A 19674-nucleotide genomic window follows, 5' to 3' on the forward strand; every position below is an offset into this window, starting at 1 on the left:
ACACACCAAAAATTGCATTAGTGCATTAGTTCACAGACTCTCAAATAGACCATTTGACCTTCTGGAAAACAACCCATTTATTTACTATTTACTGCAATCTGCAGATAGATTACTGAATAACCACTTTATCAATTACTTTTTAACATGTATATTATAATATCATGCAGATGACTTACTGTACTAACTTTCTCCAATGGCTTATTATAAAATGAGAAACGTACGACCCTTTATTAATGACTTATTAATATTTATATCTGCAGACATGAAGGCTTATTAGAAAGTGAAAAACTGAATGAGCATTTATTAATGACTTTACTATTAATGACTCATCAGCAAGAGCTGTTTTACAACCTGCCAACCCGAAAGTTGCTCTCATTAGTGGCTTATAACTGACCAATAAAGCATTATAAGAAATTATTTATTAATTATTATTTTGTCTCTCCCATTGTAAGGCTTATGTAACTGGTGGTGGGTGAGTGGGCCTTAGAGTATATGGCAGTCCAACCACACCACAAACTTCAGCCTCAAAAATGGACCAATAAACATTATAAGGTTCATATTCATGTCAGGGTTATTGTGTTGGATTCCATACTGTATATTGTTCATCTTATTGTATTTATTCAATGTCTATTGCACTGCAACTAAAACACTTCAGATTATATTTTGTTTACAGCATCTCAAAAGATTCTTTTAAAAATCACCATTATCATCATCAGCATAATCTCTCTCAGAACAGCTTTGGGATTGCACTGACCAGCTCAACAACTCACAGACCACACTGTACCAATTACCAGAGGTTAATGGGATGGCTGGCCTGTCTGGTTTCAAATGCACCCACTCAGCAGATTAAACAAATACCAAAGATGGCCTTTATTGGTGTACACTGTCTTCAACTAAAATCCCAGCTGCTGTTACTGAAGCGCTCCGATGATACCGAGGCTCTCTTTATAACTTAATGGAGGCCACAAATCACAGACTCCCTGAATAATAAACCAGTAGTAAAGAAAAACTATTGCAAAAAATATGTAAACTCCCCTTTACTCCCCATTACTTTCTAGCCTCAGTGTCAGACGTGGAAGAAATACTCAGATCCTTTAATTAAGTACAAGTACCAGTACAGCAATGTACAAATATAACATTACAAGTAAAAGACCTTAATTCAAAATTCCTACTTAAGTAAAAGCACTGATGTATTATTAGCAAAATGTATCAAAAATAAAAGTACTCATTATGCAGGAAAATGGCCTCTGTGAGTGATATATTATTAAAAACCTAAGACATTGTTAGATTGTTAAAATTAATGCATCAGTGTGTAAACAACATTTCACAGCTGGTCAAAGTGGAGTTTCTTGTAACAACTTTATATACAGTCAGGGAGTTTAGTCGGGCAAAAAACGTCTGAGGGGTCGTGAGGTGATTAATAGGACAGGAAAGAAGAAAAAACAAAGATCTGCTTTCAACATCTGTATTCATTTTTGGGACTTTCCTTTTTTGTGTGAAATATTTGTTAATTTTCCCTCTTTGGGCCTTGACGTCTGGAGGGTAAATCTCTCTTTGTCCACCAACTGCTAACAGCTCACAGACATCCACTGGTGGAAAGTAACTAAGTACATTGACTCAAGTGCTGTACTTAAGTAAAATTTTGAGGTACGTGTACTTTACTTAAGTATATCCAATTTATACTACTTTATACTTTAGTGGTATCACCAAGGTTGCCTTTTTCCAATTCAGAAACATTTCCAGAATCATAGGCTTTCTTTCCCAAACCGACTCAGAGAAACTCATGCACGAGTTTATTATGAGCAGGCTAGATTATTGCAACTCTCTGTTTATAAACAGCTTCACAGTACATCCCAGACATGCTGTCAGTTTATAACCCCAGCAGATCTCTCTGGTCGCCCAGTGGAAATCTCCTCCATGTGCCTAGAGCACTTTCAAAGTCCGGTGAGATGACATTCAGTATTTATGCATGTAAAGAACAGTTTGCCTACTGATCTTAGGCTTGCTCTGACACTGTTCTTTTAAAACTAAACCAAAGTCCTTCCTTTTCACTCGAGTTTTTTCTTAACTTGTACAGTATGCTTGTTTGTATTTGTGTATGCATATGTATTTTTATGTGTGTATGAATGCATGGATGTCTCTGTTTATTTGTTAAAAAAATTCTGTTTTATCTTGTTTTCATGTAAAGCACTCTGAACTGCTTTTGTATGACATGGTGCTATACAAATAAACTTGAATTGAACTGAACTTGAATTATACTTCTACTCCACTACATTTCAGAGGGAAATATTGTACTTTTTACTGCACTACATTTCTTTAACTGCTATAGTTACTTTGCTTTTACATACAAAACATATCAACTTATTAAATATGATGCATTGTTATACATTAGGAGCCCCACACACCCTCACAGGTGTTGCTGATTAGACCGGCTCAGGTTGGAGTTGTGCGAAGCTCTGCTGAGATTTACATGAGGTCATCATGTACTTATAAGAATGACAAAGTTGTAAATTGCCCTCCAACTACTACTAATAAATGTGCACAAATTATTATCTTGTGTGCATAAGATAAAGAAATACCATCTTTCGGGACCTTGAAGGCTCCATAATCTAATTCTCTGAAAGGGGCCATTTTGCATAGTGAGTACATTTACTTTTGATACTTTAAGAAGGCTACATTTAGCTGGTAATACTTATATACTTTTACTCAAGTAGAATTTCGAATGCAGGACTTTTACTTGTAACAGAGTATTTTTACACTGTGGTATTGCCGCAGACATATGAAACATGACAAGGGGCCTCAATTAGAAATGCGCAAAAGTTTAGGAACAGCTGGTTTAACATAAAACAATGAATTATAAGCATTTAGTGTTTTTATGTAAAAAAGAAAAATCCAAAGTAACTAAGTAATTGCCAAATAAATGTAGCAGAGTAAAAATTTCCCTCTGAAATGTAACCTATAATGGAATAGAAGTGACCTTAAATGGCCTCATAACTGTACTTCAGTAAATGTAAGGTATTTAAATACTTTCCAACACTTTCAAATAGCACTGTTATTTAGAAACTGTTGAGTGTAAAGCTAGTTAGTTAAAATGTTTTGTAGCTTGCTTGTGATGCCTTATCTTGTGAATTCTGTCCTTCTGCATCACCCGTCGGTCCGTCGCTCTGGTCCAACACTTTGATCCAGAGTGAGACATCTTGACAACAAGACCCTCAGAGGATGACTGGCTTTAGTGATCCCCTGACTTTTCATCAAGCGCCTTTAACAGGTTATAGAAAAATCCGCTTTTCTAAAACTTCAATTCATGGCAGGTTTAACTTCTAAAAGTAATGGGCGTCCCGCTAGCTGTACTTGCCTTAGCATGCTAGCACGCTAACCATTTCTAGCGGTCATAACATACACTTGTTACAATGCCAGCTGTTTTGTAAATATACAGTAGTTGTGTTTTACACATTGTAAAGCCCTCCGAGTAATTGTTGTAATTTTGGCCATATAAACAAAAATGACTCAACTGTAACTTAACGCTAACGCTACACATGTTGAACGCCAACTAACATGCTAGCGTTAAACGTTAAGTTACATGCTAGCCGTTAGCGTTGGTATGTTAGCTAGCTAACGTCTGAACTGTAACTTTAAAGGCGTGAACATGCAGCGAACTTCATAGATTTTTTTACAGAGTTTTGGAGGGTCTAAATGAGACAATTACTGGATTTTCTCCGGAAAAAGGTAAATAACCTATTGTGTAATAGTCACTATATAATGGGACCAGGATCAACTGATAGTGTAAAAATAAAAATTACTGCACATGTAAGGAATGTAAAACTTACAAAGTCGATTTAGTGTGAAGTTACTTTTTAACAGTGAAATCCTACGAGCTAGTATGATCTCTGCAAAGTCCTATAACTCACTTTCTCTTTTTTTAACTTACCTACTTACAAAAAAAAAAGATTCTTACTGGTCCTTTGGTGCACATGATTTCAGGATTTTTGAATTAACAGTGTTTATTTTGGCATACCAGTCTGTTTCAGGGTGTGTTGTCAATCCAGCAGCAGTTTTCCATTTGTGATAGGTTATATGATATCACACAGGTGCATTAGGGGGTAAGAAGGAAAGAAGAGCCTTTCCATTATGATGAGCTACCCTTAGATTAGTACATCTAAATTATATGAGACTGGATGCGCACTAAAATAGGTGATATGTGTGACTTTTTTAGACCTGAAGTATATGTTTAGCCCACTTGGGGGAGCTCGAGTACAGCTAAACAAACAGCTTTGTCGTAAATAAGTGTTTAGAGGCATACCTTGTTTATTTATCTTAACACGTTCACTTACACTCAACTATTAGCTTTAAATTAAAGCACCACTACATATGTTACCCATATTGTTGTTGTTATTGTTCTCAAACTTAAAACAGTTACCTTAAAACCAGAAGATTAACTAATATTTAAAACATATCAGAGTTGAGTTACTTCAACTAGCTAATTATTCTCTGGTTCCATATTCTCAAATATGACGATTTACTGCTTTTCTCTGTTTTATATGATTGCAAAATTACTGTTTGGGTTTTTTTTTGGACGGACAAAACAACTCATCTGAAGACTACACCTTGTACTCCTGGAAACTAGGATGGGCATTTCTTCAGTATTTTCTGATATTTTCTAGACTAAAACGATGAATCAATTAATCAAAAAAAAAAAGAGTAGAATAATCGATCATGAAAATAAGTAGCAGCCCTGATTGTATTAGCCTAATAATTTTGTTAATTTAGCTTGATTACAGAGGGGGGGAAAAACATTTTTAGTATTATTATATAAGTGGAAGTGTCAAGGTGTGTTCAGTCAAGCACCCGTTCTGTATTTGTCACTTGTGATACCACACAGGTGCACTAGAGTCCATCCATTAGGATATTAGATTAGTTTACCATTACCTCATATATGTGATTGGACATTGGCCACTGCAATAGCAGAATAGTAGTTTTGGGTGTTTTTTAAATTTAGATCCGAAATGCATGTTTGGTCCATCAGGGGGAGTTGGAGTACAGCTAAACCTGCGCTGCTTTGTTGTAACTGAGTGTTGAGGTCCTCCTTTTTTATTTATTATATCAGGTTCACATTTCCCGAACCGTCAGCTTTAAATAAAACACATATCCACTTCATCATCATTTCATAATGTTGTTTGATGAGACTGTTTTTAAAAAAATACACTAACAGCTATGTGTTGTTTGTGGACAAAATGGTTTATGGTTGCTGGGTTGTTGTTGTTTTTTTTTTGTCATTTACTTCGTCAGGTATTTTGTCTACATATGTGCAACCAATAACAGAAGAAAAACATTTTTTGAATTTACTAGAAAGCGCACACGTTGTGGCCATAGTCTGTTAATTTATCCGGATTATTGTACATCAGTAGCCTATTATTACATCATAGTTCTGATATTATGGTCATTGATATCACTTGTATTTATGATTATGGTTAAGATTATTAATATTATTGTAATTACTAGCCTATGTCCGTAGAAGAAGTCAACCCTAGGCCCTAGCTGATTTATTGACATGCAGAAATCATGCCATTTTTGCAGGTTTCTGTGTTTCTCACGCGTTGGGAGCGAAGCAGTCAGCAGTCGGCTCTTTTGTTCCGAGAGCAGATTCAGCGTGTGTGTGTGAGAGAGAGAGAGAGAGAGAGAGAGAGAGAGAGAGAGAGAGAGAGAGAGAGAGAGAGATTGGGAGAGAGAGAGGCTGTCTTTGGGATACAGCAGAGTCAGTGAGGAGGAGAGAGAGAGCGGGATGCTGACAGATTCCTGATAGATGGTTAAAATGGCGAAAGCTTGTTCAACCCCAGAGAGCCACCAAACTGTAGCACTGTAGGTCGGAACATGTAGTAGCTGAAGCTGGATATCTTTGTGGGTTTTTTTTACCCCCGTCTATTCACCTCACGTTGTTTTCTGAGAGTGCCGGAATATTTTCTATAAGTGTTTAAATGGCAACCGCAAGGCACCGCCGCCTTGTTCCGTGCTTTGTGGGACTACTCCTAAATGCTTTAATCGGTAAGTGGCATTATCTTATTGCCGGAGTAGTGCGGCAGGGTGTGTGATATCTTTGTAGAGGACAACCACTATTAGCCTGCTGCTCTCCGGTGTCCGTTAGTATTTCGGCAGTAAATGCCAATGTGGAGACTAGTACTGGAGCTTTGTGCACTGCGAACCTGAAGGTTACTGAGTTATGTATGGAACCACATGAGTATGTTTAAAGTTATATTTTCTGCATGTGTACATGTTCTAGCAGGCTATTGGTGGTGTTTCACTAACACTTCACATGCACAATATGTTCAAAACTAAATGGCTTTTGAGCTCTTGGATTTCCAGACAGCAATAATACAAGGTAGCCACGTGCAATGTAGTCAGCAGAGTTTCTGGATTGTTTTGATATTTAGTGTTGATAGCAACACTACTAGAAGAATGTAAAGGATGTCCTACTAAAAGGTGCCCAACTGGTGCATTGAGAAAGTTTACAATAGTAGCTGTGCTACAATAGCTGCAGTTCTGCAGAAAACACTTCGTGGTCCTGTCTGTTATCAGAAGTGGTTTTCCCCTCATGACTTGCCTTTTAATCAGGTGTCCCAGTAATAGTAGGGCTGCAGTGTTAGAGCCACTTTCTCCATGTTATTGTTATTCACATGGTCTTAATATTACACATTCAGCACTGAGTGGAGAATTAGGACCAAATGCTTTAATACTTGTGAAACATATTAAAAAACAGATATTGTAGTTGTTGTAGGCTTACAGACTTTTGAATTGCAATTCACTGTTGCCTCTATCTCTTAAAAGTGATCAGAATATCCTACTATTTACCTCATCAAGCTAACTTTAAAAAGTGACATGCTTTCATAAGTAGACTGAGTTTAATTTCATATCAGAGGACTTCTAAAGTAGATGGAGTTCTTGACGGGTCAGTCCTTACAGCACACCACCCTGTGGCTGAGTGAAATGACAGTGGTTATTGCTCTGAGGATAGATTAAAGACTGTGGTTATTGCCTGCTGGGGAGAATATTTGTACAGATTAAATGTCAAGACTGTCCCTCTCGTCCTTTTCAAATTTTCTTTTCTGGCCTTTGTTCACTATGACAGACACTTTCTCTCTCTCTCTATGTGAGGCCCCTTAATTCAAAAGCAGGAAAGAGTATTGAGTATTTGCAAAGTATACCACACAGAGACCCACAAAGGCCCCCAGTGGAATTATAAAAGCTAGATCACAGTGGTTCATAACATGTTCAATCAGAGGACTGGGAGCAAAAACTTCAGAAACACAGCTCTGTGATGGATGTAGTTCCAATCTACCCATCGCATTAAAGAAATGAAGCTCTTTCAAGTCTGTCTTGTCTGCCTCTGAGATTAGATTCAGTTTAGATTAAGGCACTTTTTATGACATTTTAAGCAGAGTGGATAAGAGTGAAAGAAGCAATAAGAAGAATATCTGCATTAGATCTATTAGGGCCTGAAGAGCTCAAACTCTGAGGTAGAACGCAACAGATCATTCAGAAGATCTCATGATACGACAATGTTAGTTTCTCAAAGGGTAATTGTTTGCTTTGAATGGATTGACTGAGTTAGCTTGTGTCGTCCAAGCTTCAGAAAAAGGACAGTATGAATGTTTTAAATGTATGCACGTAAGAGAAAAATACTAAGAACTTTTACTTAACTTAATAACTGTTTACGTTCCTGCTTACTAAAGTGTCTAGAGCTCATTTATTTTAATCCAAAGCTACCAGAATGTATTTGCTTTATCACTATTAGGATTAGGGCCAAAAATACTACAGGTGAATACTTTTGTGAGGGAAGATTGTACGGCCCATTGACAGAGGAGAAAATGGTTGAGAGATTTGAATTGTGCAACAGCTGCCCAACATCTACTATCATGCCAACATATGGACTATTTCTCAGCATTCTTGTGCAGCATTTTACTACTGTGGCTACTATATTACTGTCATTTCTGTGTAATCATCACTGAGCTGCTGTTATTATAACAGGTGAATACCAGACCACTTGAAACTACATGCTCACGAGTATTACAGTAGCTAGAAAAGAACAGTATTGATTAATAATTTATCAAGCAGAAGCCTATAGGAGGCAATGCTGCATGCATAGTCTTCCCCCTGGAAATAGAATAAATATTGCTTTTGAGCCAGACACTGTATAAAAAATTATAACTTATAAAACATATTAAAAAAAAGAAATTGCGCTGCTCTGTGGATGCTCTTTGTAGTAATAATAATTAAAAAAAAAACTTTATTATCTGGTGTTTCATCTAGCCATGATCTAAATGCAAATATATGACTTTTGCTGTGCATGCTGGAAGACACCTTTTAAAGGAATACTTAATAAGTTTGTAAGTCTATTCCTATTTAATACTCACCACTTGTGGAATATAGGTGGATGCACCATTTTCTTCAAAGTGGAAATGCTGCTTCAGCTTTCCATCAACAGTTCAGTGAAATGAATGGAGGATAAATCCACAGTTCTTGTCCAGTGTACAAAACATTATTCCACATTTCAAACAAACCTGACATGATGCTGCAGCAAATTTAACTGGTTATTTAAAAAATATGTTGTATTTATTGTTATGGTGAATAAGAATGTATGGCCAATACAGCTGCAACAGATGGATGCTGAGAGAGTAAAGAGAGAAAGCAAGTAATTCAGCAATGAAAACGACTATGAACATATAGGCTAACTCTGGACAATTATGTTAACAATATCATATTTAAATGCATTATGTAGCATTTATAAGATACTAATACTTGCACTAAATCTAATCACCAAAGCAGTTCCAAAGCAGGGCTATATGATATGACGCCAAGCAGTTGTGTTGCTCACGCTGCTGCCTGTAAGAAGCCTATGGTGTGTCCTAAACTCACTTAGCTCTATCAGTGGTGCTCATGTCTGCTAACTACATCTGTCTGTCAGGAGCTGGTGTGTGATCCGATTCCTCACTTTACTGTTGCAGCAGTAAACCTTTGTGCCAGCAAGCCACACTTATCTGTCAATAGTAAGCCAGAGCATGAGACACACTTAGCCAACACTTGTCTCTGGTCTCACTCAGTAATCCTACGTGCTAGTGTCTCTTTCCTCTGTATGGAAAGCGCATTAGGGTGTGTGTGTGTCTGTCTGTCTCCTTATCTAACCATGAAAATCCACGCCTGTATAGATTCACATCTGTGAACATGTGTTTTTGTGGATAGGCGTGTTCTTGCCACCAGTTTATGCAGCTGTGCTCTCTTCTCTGCACACCGTCTGGATGCTCAGCATTCACAGATAACCTTAACCTAATCCACACAAAGTACAAAATCCCCTGTTTCTTTTCACCTCTTATCTCCTTTTTCTCATTGGATCTGTCTTATGATTCAGTGTTGTGTTCAAAATGATTTTCTCTGACCTTTTTCACACTGTTGTTTGTAACCTTCTGCCCACCCAGAGCTCAGGATTGCATTAGCCAATCACTCTAGCAACATGCTTTATTCCTTTATTCATTATGAAAGCCAAAACACAAGAACCTTCACATTCTTCTAGCTAATGGAAAAAACTCTGATTAACTGAAGTCACAAGGAATTCTATACAACATCAAAAAGCTGTTTAATCAACTCAAAATCAATGACATTGTAACACATAGAACACTCAACTGTAATGAGGCTTCAAGGCTGCATCAAGGCTTGATATCATTGACTAATGTAATTTGACAGCTTTGAAAGCTGAAAATAAATAACCTCCAATATATTTCATTCTACACAGAGGAAGGTGGAGTGTAACACTTTCATATGTTTTACATCCTCAAATTTGTCCAGAAGCATTTTGCTCAGTACTTACTTTACGTTGAGAATTATCCATGTCTTGATCAAAGCATGAAGTGTGGCTGACTAGATGTGTGGCTGCAGGCTCTTTGTATGATATTTTTTCTCTGCTGGCTGCTTCCTGTGTGAAACATGTGATCTCTGTTGGACCAAAGGAGATGGAGCTCTGTGGGCAGCATCATTTTGGAGCGCAGCAGGCCAGGCAGCGGGATCGAGCTAACCTGGGCCAGCTAAGGGTTAAATATTTCTCCACCACCACCCCCTTGTTTTTCACAAGTGGTAGCACTGATGTCTCTCTGGTCCCATGGCCATTTACTTACTGTTCTTGTTGAGTGAAAAAAAAAAAAAAAAAAGGGGGGCATAATGAAAAGTTACAGAGCAAGAAGAGAGGAAGAGGAAATGTTTCTTTGCATTATACTCCATATGTGATCTTCATGGAGGAGTGGGTCAATGAATTCCTTGTCTGCACCTAAGGGGAAGTATTTCTCGGGTGGAATTTGAAGGATGAAGGCAGAGGTTCTCTGTTTTGACCCATGTGCTTTGCCTCCCTCCACTGCCCTCCCCTAGCCCCCCTTCCACCAGATTCCAGGGCCTGAGGCAGAGACTGGTAGTGCTTAGTCCATCAGCAGCTGAAACATGATACCAAGAGAGCCCGCTAAGTTCCTTTTTTATAGTACCAAGTCAGGTCAGGCTGTTTACATCCTTTATTTATTGTACCTCTTTCCCCTCAGAAACCTCAAATACAAAAAATCAGACCTCCTCACCCCATTATAAAGTGGACAGCATCACTACAAACAAATATAACTGATCTGGAGCTTTTAATCACAAGAGTATCATTTTGTGTTGGGTGGTAAAAATAGAAAAAGAGAACACAGTTATCACGGTGACAAAGTTGCTGCCACTGGTTAGCTGGTATAGTACATACAAGACCATACATGTGTGTTTTATATAGTACAAGAGTATACATGCTCTGGGTGCATTCACTCTATAGCCTATGAATTCCCTTGACTGTAGCCTGGAGGTAGCTCAGTCAAGGCTTTTTGTTCATGAGCTGTAAGGTCCGGTGAGCTGCTGTCGGTGATATGAGAAGGAGCATTCTTGCTGTTTGTTTTGGTGTGAAGGTTGATATGAAAATTATAGTTTAGGCAACAACTGTTGTAGTTTTCCAGAATTAATTATTGTAACTTTCTGTTTACCTTCATGAGGGGCAAAGCCAAACTCCATCTGCTGAGGAAAACTACGAGATGAAAAATCTAGTTAGTGTTTACAAGGTCAAGATTGAACTTTCACACTGAACTCTGTAATTTGTGTGTGTGTGTGTCATCAGGTGTGATGTGCGAAGCGGAGCTCTCCTTCACACTGGAGCCCAGTGACATCATCGCTGTACAGGAGCAGCCCCTCATGCTCCACTGCCAGGTGGACGGCATCCCCCCAATTACGACACAGTGGAGGCACAACGGCATGCTTTTAACTCAGGATCAGCATCACACCACCTTCATCAATGGCACCCTCCTGATTGGTCACTTCCAGAAGACCAAATCTGATGGCTCATCTGACGAGGGCGACTACGAGTGTATGGCCCAGAATTCTTTTGGGCTGGTGGTGAGCCGCAAGGCCCGTATTCAGGCAGCAAGTAAGTCTCTTATTTTGTCTTATAGTGATGCACTTGTAAGGGCTGCATGTCCTTTACGGGAGGCATAAAAGGTTTTTTAAAACATTTCAAGCCTATTTGCATTGTTGCCGAGAGTTACAGTAGATGAGAAGATCAATTCTACTCTCATGTCTGTTCATTCAATATGCACATGGTTATCTTAGCTTAGCATAAACAATGGAAATGGGGAAAACAGCTAGCCTGGCAAGGTAACAAAATCATTTTTACTTCGGTTTTTGTACATATTAAACAAACGAGATATAACGTGTTAGTGAGCTTTAAAGATGCTGGTAGGCAGACTGTGTTACCTTCGGGCAGAGCCAGACTAGCTGTTTCCAGTCTTTATACTAAGATAAGCTCACCAGCTGCTGGCTGTAATTTCATATTTAAAGTACACACATGAGAGTGGTATTGATCCTCTCATCGTACAACCAACATGGTGCCATGCAATCTGGAAGCCAACAGTATCCATAATTGGCTGTTTTGATATTGTTGTTTTTAGTTATCTTGAAATTCTGACTTTATCATCTTAAATTATCTAATTATCTTGATGCCAACTCAATAGTTTGTCTGGGCTTAATTGTGTTGTCAGTATGCAAAGTCCCACGTGTCAGAAAAAAAAATCATGATGATGAAAAGCAGAAACTGTAACCACAGCCGCTTACTTCAGTTTGATTAAGTTGTGATCTATGTTCCCTCCAAATGTAAACACTGAAATATCACTTTAAATAATCACATTTCAGTCCAGTCTCAGTCATCAGGGTATTCCGTTGCTGTAATTGTACTTAATATTCCAGACTGTGGAGTTATTTGAATATTTGAATATTCTTTGAATGTAATGAACTTTCTGATGCTCATCTACAGTGCTGCTTAGAAATTCAAGCCTTTGAGTTTAGCATTAACAAGACTCATGCTGAGAGTCTCCAAGCTGCATTGTAAGAGTGCATTAAGCTCGAAGCAACCCTGCAGCCCACTCACTGCTAGAGGCATCAAGATACATTTTCTCTGGCTTGACCACCAAATCTGTTATTTAAAGTCACTGTAGTTCAACATTAAGTTCTCAGCATTGTTTCCACGGTTCATTTAAAACATTTTTATCATATCATAGTGAGACAATCTGACACTCTGTACTCCTCTCTTCTCTTTTCTCTCACACACATACAATGCATGTCTCGACTTACATTAAATCAAAGGCATCAAGGATGTGCACATTCTTCTGTGAACACGCTGAGATGTTGCAGCAGCAGCTTGTGATACTGTACTGTTCCACGCTGTGAGTTCCCCGAGTTAAGACTTTTTGAATGCTCTGTTATATATATTCTGTAACACAGGGATGGACAAAGGCTCGCAGAAGCCTGTTGATTCCTGGGCTGTGTGTAGACAGCATACTGCTGTGCTGTTGTGGCCAATACAGCTTTTCCACTCAGTGGGATAGGGAGGTTAGCATGAATGTCTCACTGGCCAAAGGGAAAAGTCACTTCAGCTCAGTGGCTGGCACTGTCAAACATATGCAACCTTTTAACGCCTCCCAAAAGGGTCTTTCTTTTCAAAGGTCAGATTGTAGCCGCTATTTTAGCACAATTTTTTTTATCTGCATCAGTTAAAAATCATCAATATGGTCCTCCAAATTTTTATTTCACAGAATTACTTTGACATAGTTGCATAAGGAAAATGAAAATCCATAGATTTATAACACAGACTTCATCACCTGAACGGGTTGCAGAGAAAACAATAGAATTATCCCGTTGATTTATACTGCAGCAATGTACAGTGTATTACTATTTATAGCTTTAATACCTGGTAGCATTCACATTTTACTCACTTGGAGTTTTGGTATTAAGTATTTTATTGAAATCTTCAAAGAAAACTCATGAATCAAAGTCAGAATCAGTTTGATGGCCTGAAAGGTCAGCATGTGCTTTGAGGTACAATTGTAAGTTGGTGTACACTCAGAAATATATTCAAGTTTTCGTAAATAAACAAATTAGCTAGTATACACTAGCCTCAGAGTTATCTTATTAATGTGTTTCTCCAATACTGTAAGGAAATATGCAGTGCAGTGAGAGTATGTCATGCTTTGATTTTTGAAAATTAATTAGTTGAATACATAAACATGATAAAAGTGGTCATTTGTAAAGTACAGAGTTGCGATGCAGTGGAGTCATCCAGCAATCCAGTCCTCTCTTCACGTAGACAACCACAAACAGAGCAATCAGCAAGTGCAGAGCAATCTTCCCCCACTCATCTATTTCTAAAAGATTGAATGTGGAATGTGATGTGAATACAAATTTAATTTTGGTGAATGAAGTTCAAGTGGAAAATCATTCATGGTGGAAATATTCTGTTTTAGCTAGGCTTTGCTCTCCTGACCTTTTCCAGCTTTTTCTCTTGACTTGTATTGATTAGGAAGGAACTGAAAGATTTACTGAAAGTCACATTCTGACCCTTGACCTCTGACCTTTTGGGTTATGTTGAGCAGTCTTTTGGCAAGGCGTTGAATGAGTGAAGGCTCTGCTATAATGATGCTCTGTCCCTCCTTAATGGAGTCTCACTTCTATCAAGGCAATAAGAAGCCATCACTGTCAAAATAATTCTCCAGAGACCCTTCAAAGGGACTTGCAAGATAAGAACTTCTGACTGAAAAATGTCTCCATGTTACCCATCATTGCCCACTAATACCTCTGTGATTTGTAAGATTTGCAATATAACAGTAATGTTGGTATTTCACTGTAGACCATGTTTTGAATTTTCATTGTTTTGCGGTGTATAAAAAATGCCTGAATTCCTTTAGAAGTCAGATTAATGAGGCTTTCATTGCGCCATTAGTTTTGGTAGTTTATTTCCACTGTTCATAAGTAGGCACAACGGCTTTCCTACCTGCATTGTTTCTGTTAGGCTGTCTTGGGAGGGATTCATAGATGATTTTTGTATTGTACATTCAGAAAAATCGTAACCATCCTTCAGTGCCCAGTTTCTTGCACTTCTCAGCCTCCAGGTTCCTGCAGACGCCTGTTTAGTACAGAAGTGCTCCTCTGTTAATCAAGCATCAATTTGTCATGCAATTTTGTTTTAGGTCTTTAATATAAGGTCTTAAAGGAGCTTAATCTTTGAGGTGAAGTATATTCTATAGGGGTTTGGACAATAACTGGTCCATTTCATCCTCTCCTGGCCCACCATAGTTCTGCACTAGGCATAAATAATTTAGGATAAAGTGTTTCATTTTGTTTGTGAAGAGAAATGGCCGAAAACAAGTAAATGCTCTCTTTACAACGATCAGTGACTAGGGTTTGTTTCTTTTTCTGTTCCAAGTGTTTGCTAATGTTGATGCTCTCTTTGTATTTTTGAGGTAATTTGCTGTGTTATAGTCCCTCTTACAACAGAGCTCTGACTTGTACCACTGTGATGCAATGGGTGGTGTGATTACTGAAGCCTTTTATAGCCCTCCCAGTGGATAAAGCCTCCATCTTACCCTCCACACTACCTCCCTCCATAAGTTTCACTTATTATTTGCTTGACAACCATTTGTGTGAGCTCACTGTCGGGGGCTGGTGTAGGACGGACTCCCCATTGCCCCTCTAAATCGACGGTCGGTCCAGGAAACTCTTTTTTCCCCCCTAAATGTTATCTCTTTGATGGTCAGTTTCTCTCCGTCCGTCTCTCTCTCTTTCCTCTGTTTCTCTAGGACCTCCTCATTAGCTTACGTTCAGGAAGCTTTTCATCATTTGGATGAATGACAAGCCTGGTACAGTGGACACGGCCAGGGCGTCTGCCCCTCCCCCACAGCATACCCGCGTCACCAGGCAACACACCACAAAAGCCCCCCTGTTACAAAATAGCTTTTAGGATCAATTGAAATTACTTGCTTTTGTCTGTTTGTCTGGAATTAATTGGAAAGAGTTGAAGCTTTGTTAGAAAATAATTAATTTATTTTCCCTGTCCCATTCATATGGCGATACTGCAATTGACCTCAGGGTCCCTTCGAAAAGATTTTTAAACTCAGTATAGATATAGAGCCCTTGGCCGCTGAATGGTAATTTCCACCTTGTTTATCTGAGATGGTCATGGTGAATTGTACCGCCGTTATAATGGTAGGCTTCTGAATGAGACTTTAATGAAAAAGAGGAACCAAGGGGGCTGTAAAGGATGAAATAGGAGAAGACAGAGGATGCCTGTAAAAGTGTCTCAGTTAATACCCATGCTTCTCATTTGTGTGACTTTAACTCCTTTCTGGGGTGTAAATATAAATAACTGTGATGTCGAGCAGGCAGACTCAGATAGAAACTAAAAGTGTAGCTGTGGCAGAAGATGAGAAGTTGCAACATGCTACATTTAAAAGCTGTGTGGATGACTTGCCACTAGCAGCTATTCAGACAGTGGTTAGTGAGAGTGATTTATGGGGAGCTCATGTTAGTTTAGGTGAGAGTGTGTGTACGTGTGCATGCGCGTGTGTTTGGAGGGTTGACGGTGGTTCTCCATCACCCTCCGACCTCCTTGTCCCCAACCCTTTCATGGCCTCCTGCCTGGGTGAATACTGAAGCACCATCCCTACATCTCCTTGTAGCTCCCTTTGTCTGCCAGCCAAACCCCGCCTTCAATCTAACCACCCCCACCACACACACACACACACACACACACACACACACACACACACACTCCTCTCTGCTCACTTGCCACAAAGCAAGTCATCTCTTTGTCATATAGATTAGCCAACTAAATGTCATATGAGCTTGTTTTGACATTTAAACATGAACCCTCTTAGTGTTTTCTTTTAATCCTTGCAAAATCAAGATTAGTTCATGCAAAAAATCTACTGTTTGACACTTGAGCATTAGTAACTTCTTCTATCATGATGTCATTAAGTCATATGGTATTGCCATTTCATGCCAAATATAGAATAGTCATCGCTGTATTCCTCTTGCTGATATCCTTCCTCTCACTGATATTCCTGTCTTGAAAACATCACATAGTAGTAGTGCATACATACATGGCCTATGACTGCCCTGTTCCTTCCTTTGGGCAGGTATGTGGGCTGATGTTAAACCATAGGGTTCCCTCCTGCTGTGTGGTCAACGCCCCTCCATCTGTCCACCAGTGTGTCAGAAGGACTGAGGAAGAAAGGGCTTTTTTTTCTTCTGTACTGATGAGGCGGGCTGAAAGGATGCAAGTTTTGACCTCTGCTGTTTAATTACACCAGAAACCGGTTTGTTACTGTACACCTGCAGACTAAATACTCAGATCGCATTGCCTGATTATGAATACTCTGTTTGAGTTGATTTAGAATTGGCAACAGTGAATAAGATATTTTTGTACGTGTTTTAGAATAACAATCAGCTTTTCAGAATTGGTACAAAGCGGGTCCTTTTCCTATACTCTGCATGGTTATACACTAGCAAAGAAAAGGGTAAACAACTGCCAATCATATTGTCTCTCTCTCTCTCTCTCTCTCTCTCTCTCTCTCTCGCATGCCTATAAAGATGCTGTTTGTCCTGTGTGGGTTGTTTTCTTTTTTTTGTCAGTGAGCTGAATAAACAACAATACTGAATGAATAATGCCATCTATGGATATTTACATTGACAAATGCTTAAGCTTATCCAACTCTCCTGTGGGGAAGGGGCAGGGCGAATCCCTATTATTTCTGAAGATGACACACCATTGACCTTGAAGCAGTGGAAAATCACCAAGGGATCCCATACTGCCCATAGTATGCCTTATTGTTTTAGTTTACTGTATGTCTTTATACGGTGGGGAACAATGAGATGCAATGTAAATTTGTTTTTTTCCAAACCAGTTAAGACATTTGTAGTCACTTAATTAAGTGACTTAAGTTAATTACTAATCAAATATTTATTAAATAGATTAACTACTATAGTATTGATCATGCTGCATGGTTGGAAACAAAAAGGGCATGCACCCTTGCTTTGTAGAATTACATCTATTTAATCTCCACTATCTCCAATGTCAGGAATGAACAGCTAATACAACAAAATCAACAGCACAATGGATGCTAGTGTGCTTAAATCTTGAGTTATGCTGACAGTACTTCAGCCATGCACAGACATGCATGGAGAGCTATAACAATCTTCTGTTAGAGCGGAGCTGCTTCATGATATGAGGGATGAGCTACTGTGTAGAGCAGAACGGGTGCCCTTATGCTCTAAATATAACTGCCTGTGTAAACAACATCAGGAGAAGGGAGACTGAAGGGATACTGTACTGATACTACAGCTGGGTGATGGAAATATTGAACTGCTCAAACAAGCACTTCGCTTATTCCGCCAGGCACAATGTCTTCATGTTTGACATTGCTTTAATCCTATTTATGTCTGTTTTTAGAGTGATATAATAACAAATGGAATCATCTTATATGTTTGTTTATATAGTGCTTTAAAAAAAACAGACAGATTTGTGCTAAAATGCTTTTTACACGAGAGTCCTAAAGCACTGTCAACTCGACTTACTAGCTGGATTTTGTTGGGACATATATTTGAGTATCGTCTGCATAGCATTGGAAATCTATGTGTAGTATAAACTATATAGAGGGAACAATAAGGAACACTGAGGGACACCACATGGAATAATAGTTGGGACTGAGATTAAAATATTTAAAGACTGAGATTTTTGTCTTACATGTAGGAGTGGATCCAGTTTAAGTCCATGCAGGAAGTACCACACCAATCCAGTCAATGCTATGTTATTTTGGTTTAAAATGAAAATAATTGGTTAAAAATAATTTTTAAAAATGACAGACAAAATGTATTTGTTTCCTACCAGAGAAAACAAATTTGAAGTTTTTTTTTCTTATTCTTAAACTTATTGTTTAAAAAGAGAAGTTGGCAAGGTGCCAGTAATATCTTTAACCATCTTGGGAAGATTAATGTCTTCCCTCTACTCCTGACTTCCTTCTTTAAAAGTGTAATGCAAAAAAAGTTGTACAGCATTTTTTTTTCAAATTATGTTATGCATATTTCTTTTCCAGCAATACAAACTATTTTTAAAAATGTGCAGATAGAAAATGAAATATTAACACATCTGGTATGGCTCATCACTAACGTGATAAAAAGAACGACATTAAGTTCATTAAGAGTACAAAGTAACCGATGATCCTTTGATCATCAATATCCTGGCTTGCAGTCATTGTTTAAATGGTTTAATTAATTCTTAAAATGTTCAAACATCTTATTGTTCCTTTTAATGGTGTTTTTATAAATTTAGCAGATAAAATAAGCTCTTGTCCAGAACAACTTAAAATGCATGAGCGAACTTTGGCCTTGTCATTACAGGATGCTCTCTCCTGTGCCAACTTTTCTAGCAGCTGCTCTTGTCAGCTGTGCACACTGTAGCTGATCATCCGGATAATGCCCATTCAGATAATGTCTTTTTGTTTCTTCGTCATACAAAGCAGTGTTAACTTAAATGTTCTGCTTGGATGGACTGGAATCATATTTTTTAGAAAGTGAATGACTTACAGAAATAGCTTGTCACTGGGTAGATTCTAACAATGCTAACAAGTCATTATATTGAAACTGAGTGGCACATGTGTTTTTTGACAGTGTGATAAATTTAAAGTAAAGTAAACAAAACATCCAGCCGTTGCTTGTTCACTACACAAGGGTCATCTTAGGTCTTAGTTGAAATTCAAGTTCAATGTTGGAATTGTACCCTTGTTTGTGTAGCGTGTGTGTGTGTGTGTGTGTGTGTGTGTGTTTGACAATGGATGTGTCCATTGGGCAAAGTAATGAAGTTTATGTTGGTCTCTGGATGTCTCTGGACCACCCTAACTATTCTCAAACAAACAAATGAAAAGGGGGCCTAAAATTCCTTCTACCTACTTTTAAGGCTCATGGGAGGAATTCCTCAGTAATAGAGGTGAAAGGTGAAAGGAGAGAGAGCAGAGGCCAGGCCAAAGGTTGGACGGGGTGTACCAGTCTCCAAATTCTGGAGTCTGGCTTTACAATCTGTACACAGCAACTTTGCATTGATTTGTTTTGATTTGGAAAAATCCACTATTATCTCCTCTCCAAGAGTTATGTCTGTACCATTGCATTTGTAGGTGGTAAATCATGTGTTTTCATGCCAGCATGTGTGTCTCTTTTCATCATCTTTAGGTCACCTGGCCCCTTGGAAGACTGTGTTTGAATTGTAGTCCTCCAGAGTGAAGAGTTTTGTTTGGTCCCCACTTCTTTAAG

General features: G+C 38.5%; 1 protein-coding gene across 3 annotated transcripts in view; it reads left to right on the forward strand.

Moving 5' to 3' along the window:
- Positions 1-3124: 3124 nt before the first annotated feature.
- igdcc3 (immunoglobulin superfamily, DCC subclass, member 3) overlaps positions 3125-19674 on the forward strand; it is a 65897-nt gene continuing 49347 nt past the window's right edge. The window contains exons 1-2 of one of the 3 annotated variants that reach the window (XM_044177029.1): positions 3125-3268; positions 11165-11470. In XM_044177029.1, the coding sequence (XP_044032964.1) occupies positions 3220-3268; positions 11165-11470 (355 nt within the window). In that variant the 5' untranslated portion in view covers positions 3125-3219. Of the gene's footprint in view, positions 3269-3702; positions 3727-5727; positions 6040-11164; positions 11471-19674 lie in introns of those variants that run through there. The other 2 variants (XM_044177114.1, XM_044176951.1) reach the window with 2 other exon arrangements.

This window comes from Siniperca chuatsi, linkage group LG1 (assembly GCF_020085105.1).
Source record: "Siniperca chuatsi isolate FFG_IHB_CAS linkage group LG1, ASM2008510v1, whole genome shotgun sequence".
NCBI lineage: Eukaryota > Metazoa > Chordata > Actinopteri > Centrarchiformes > Sinipercidae > Siniperca > Siniperca chuatsi.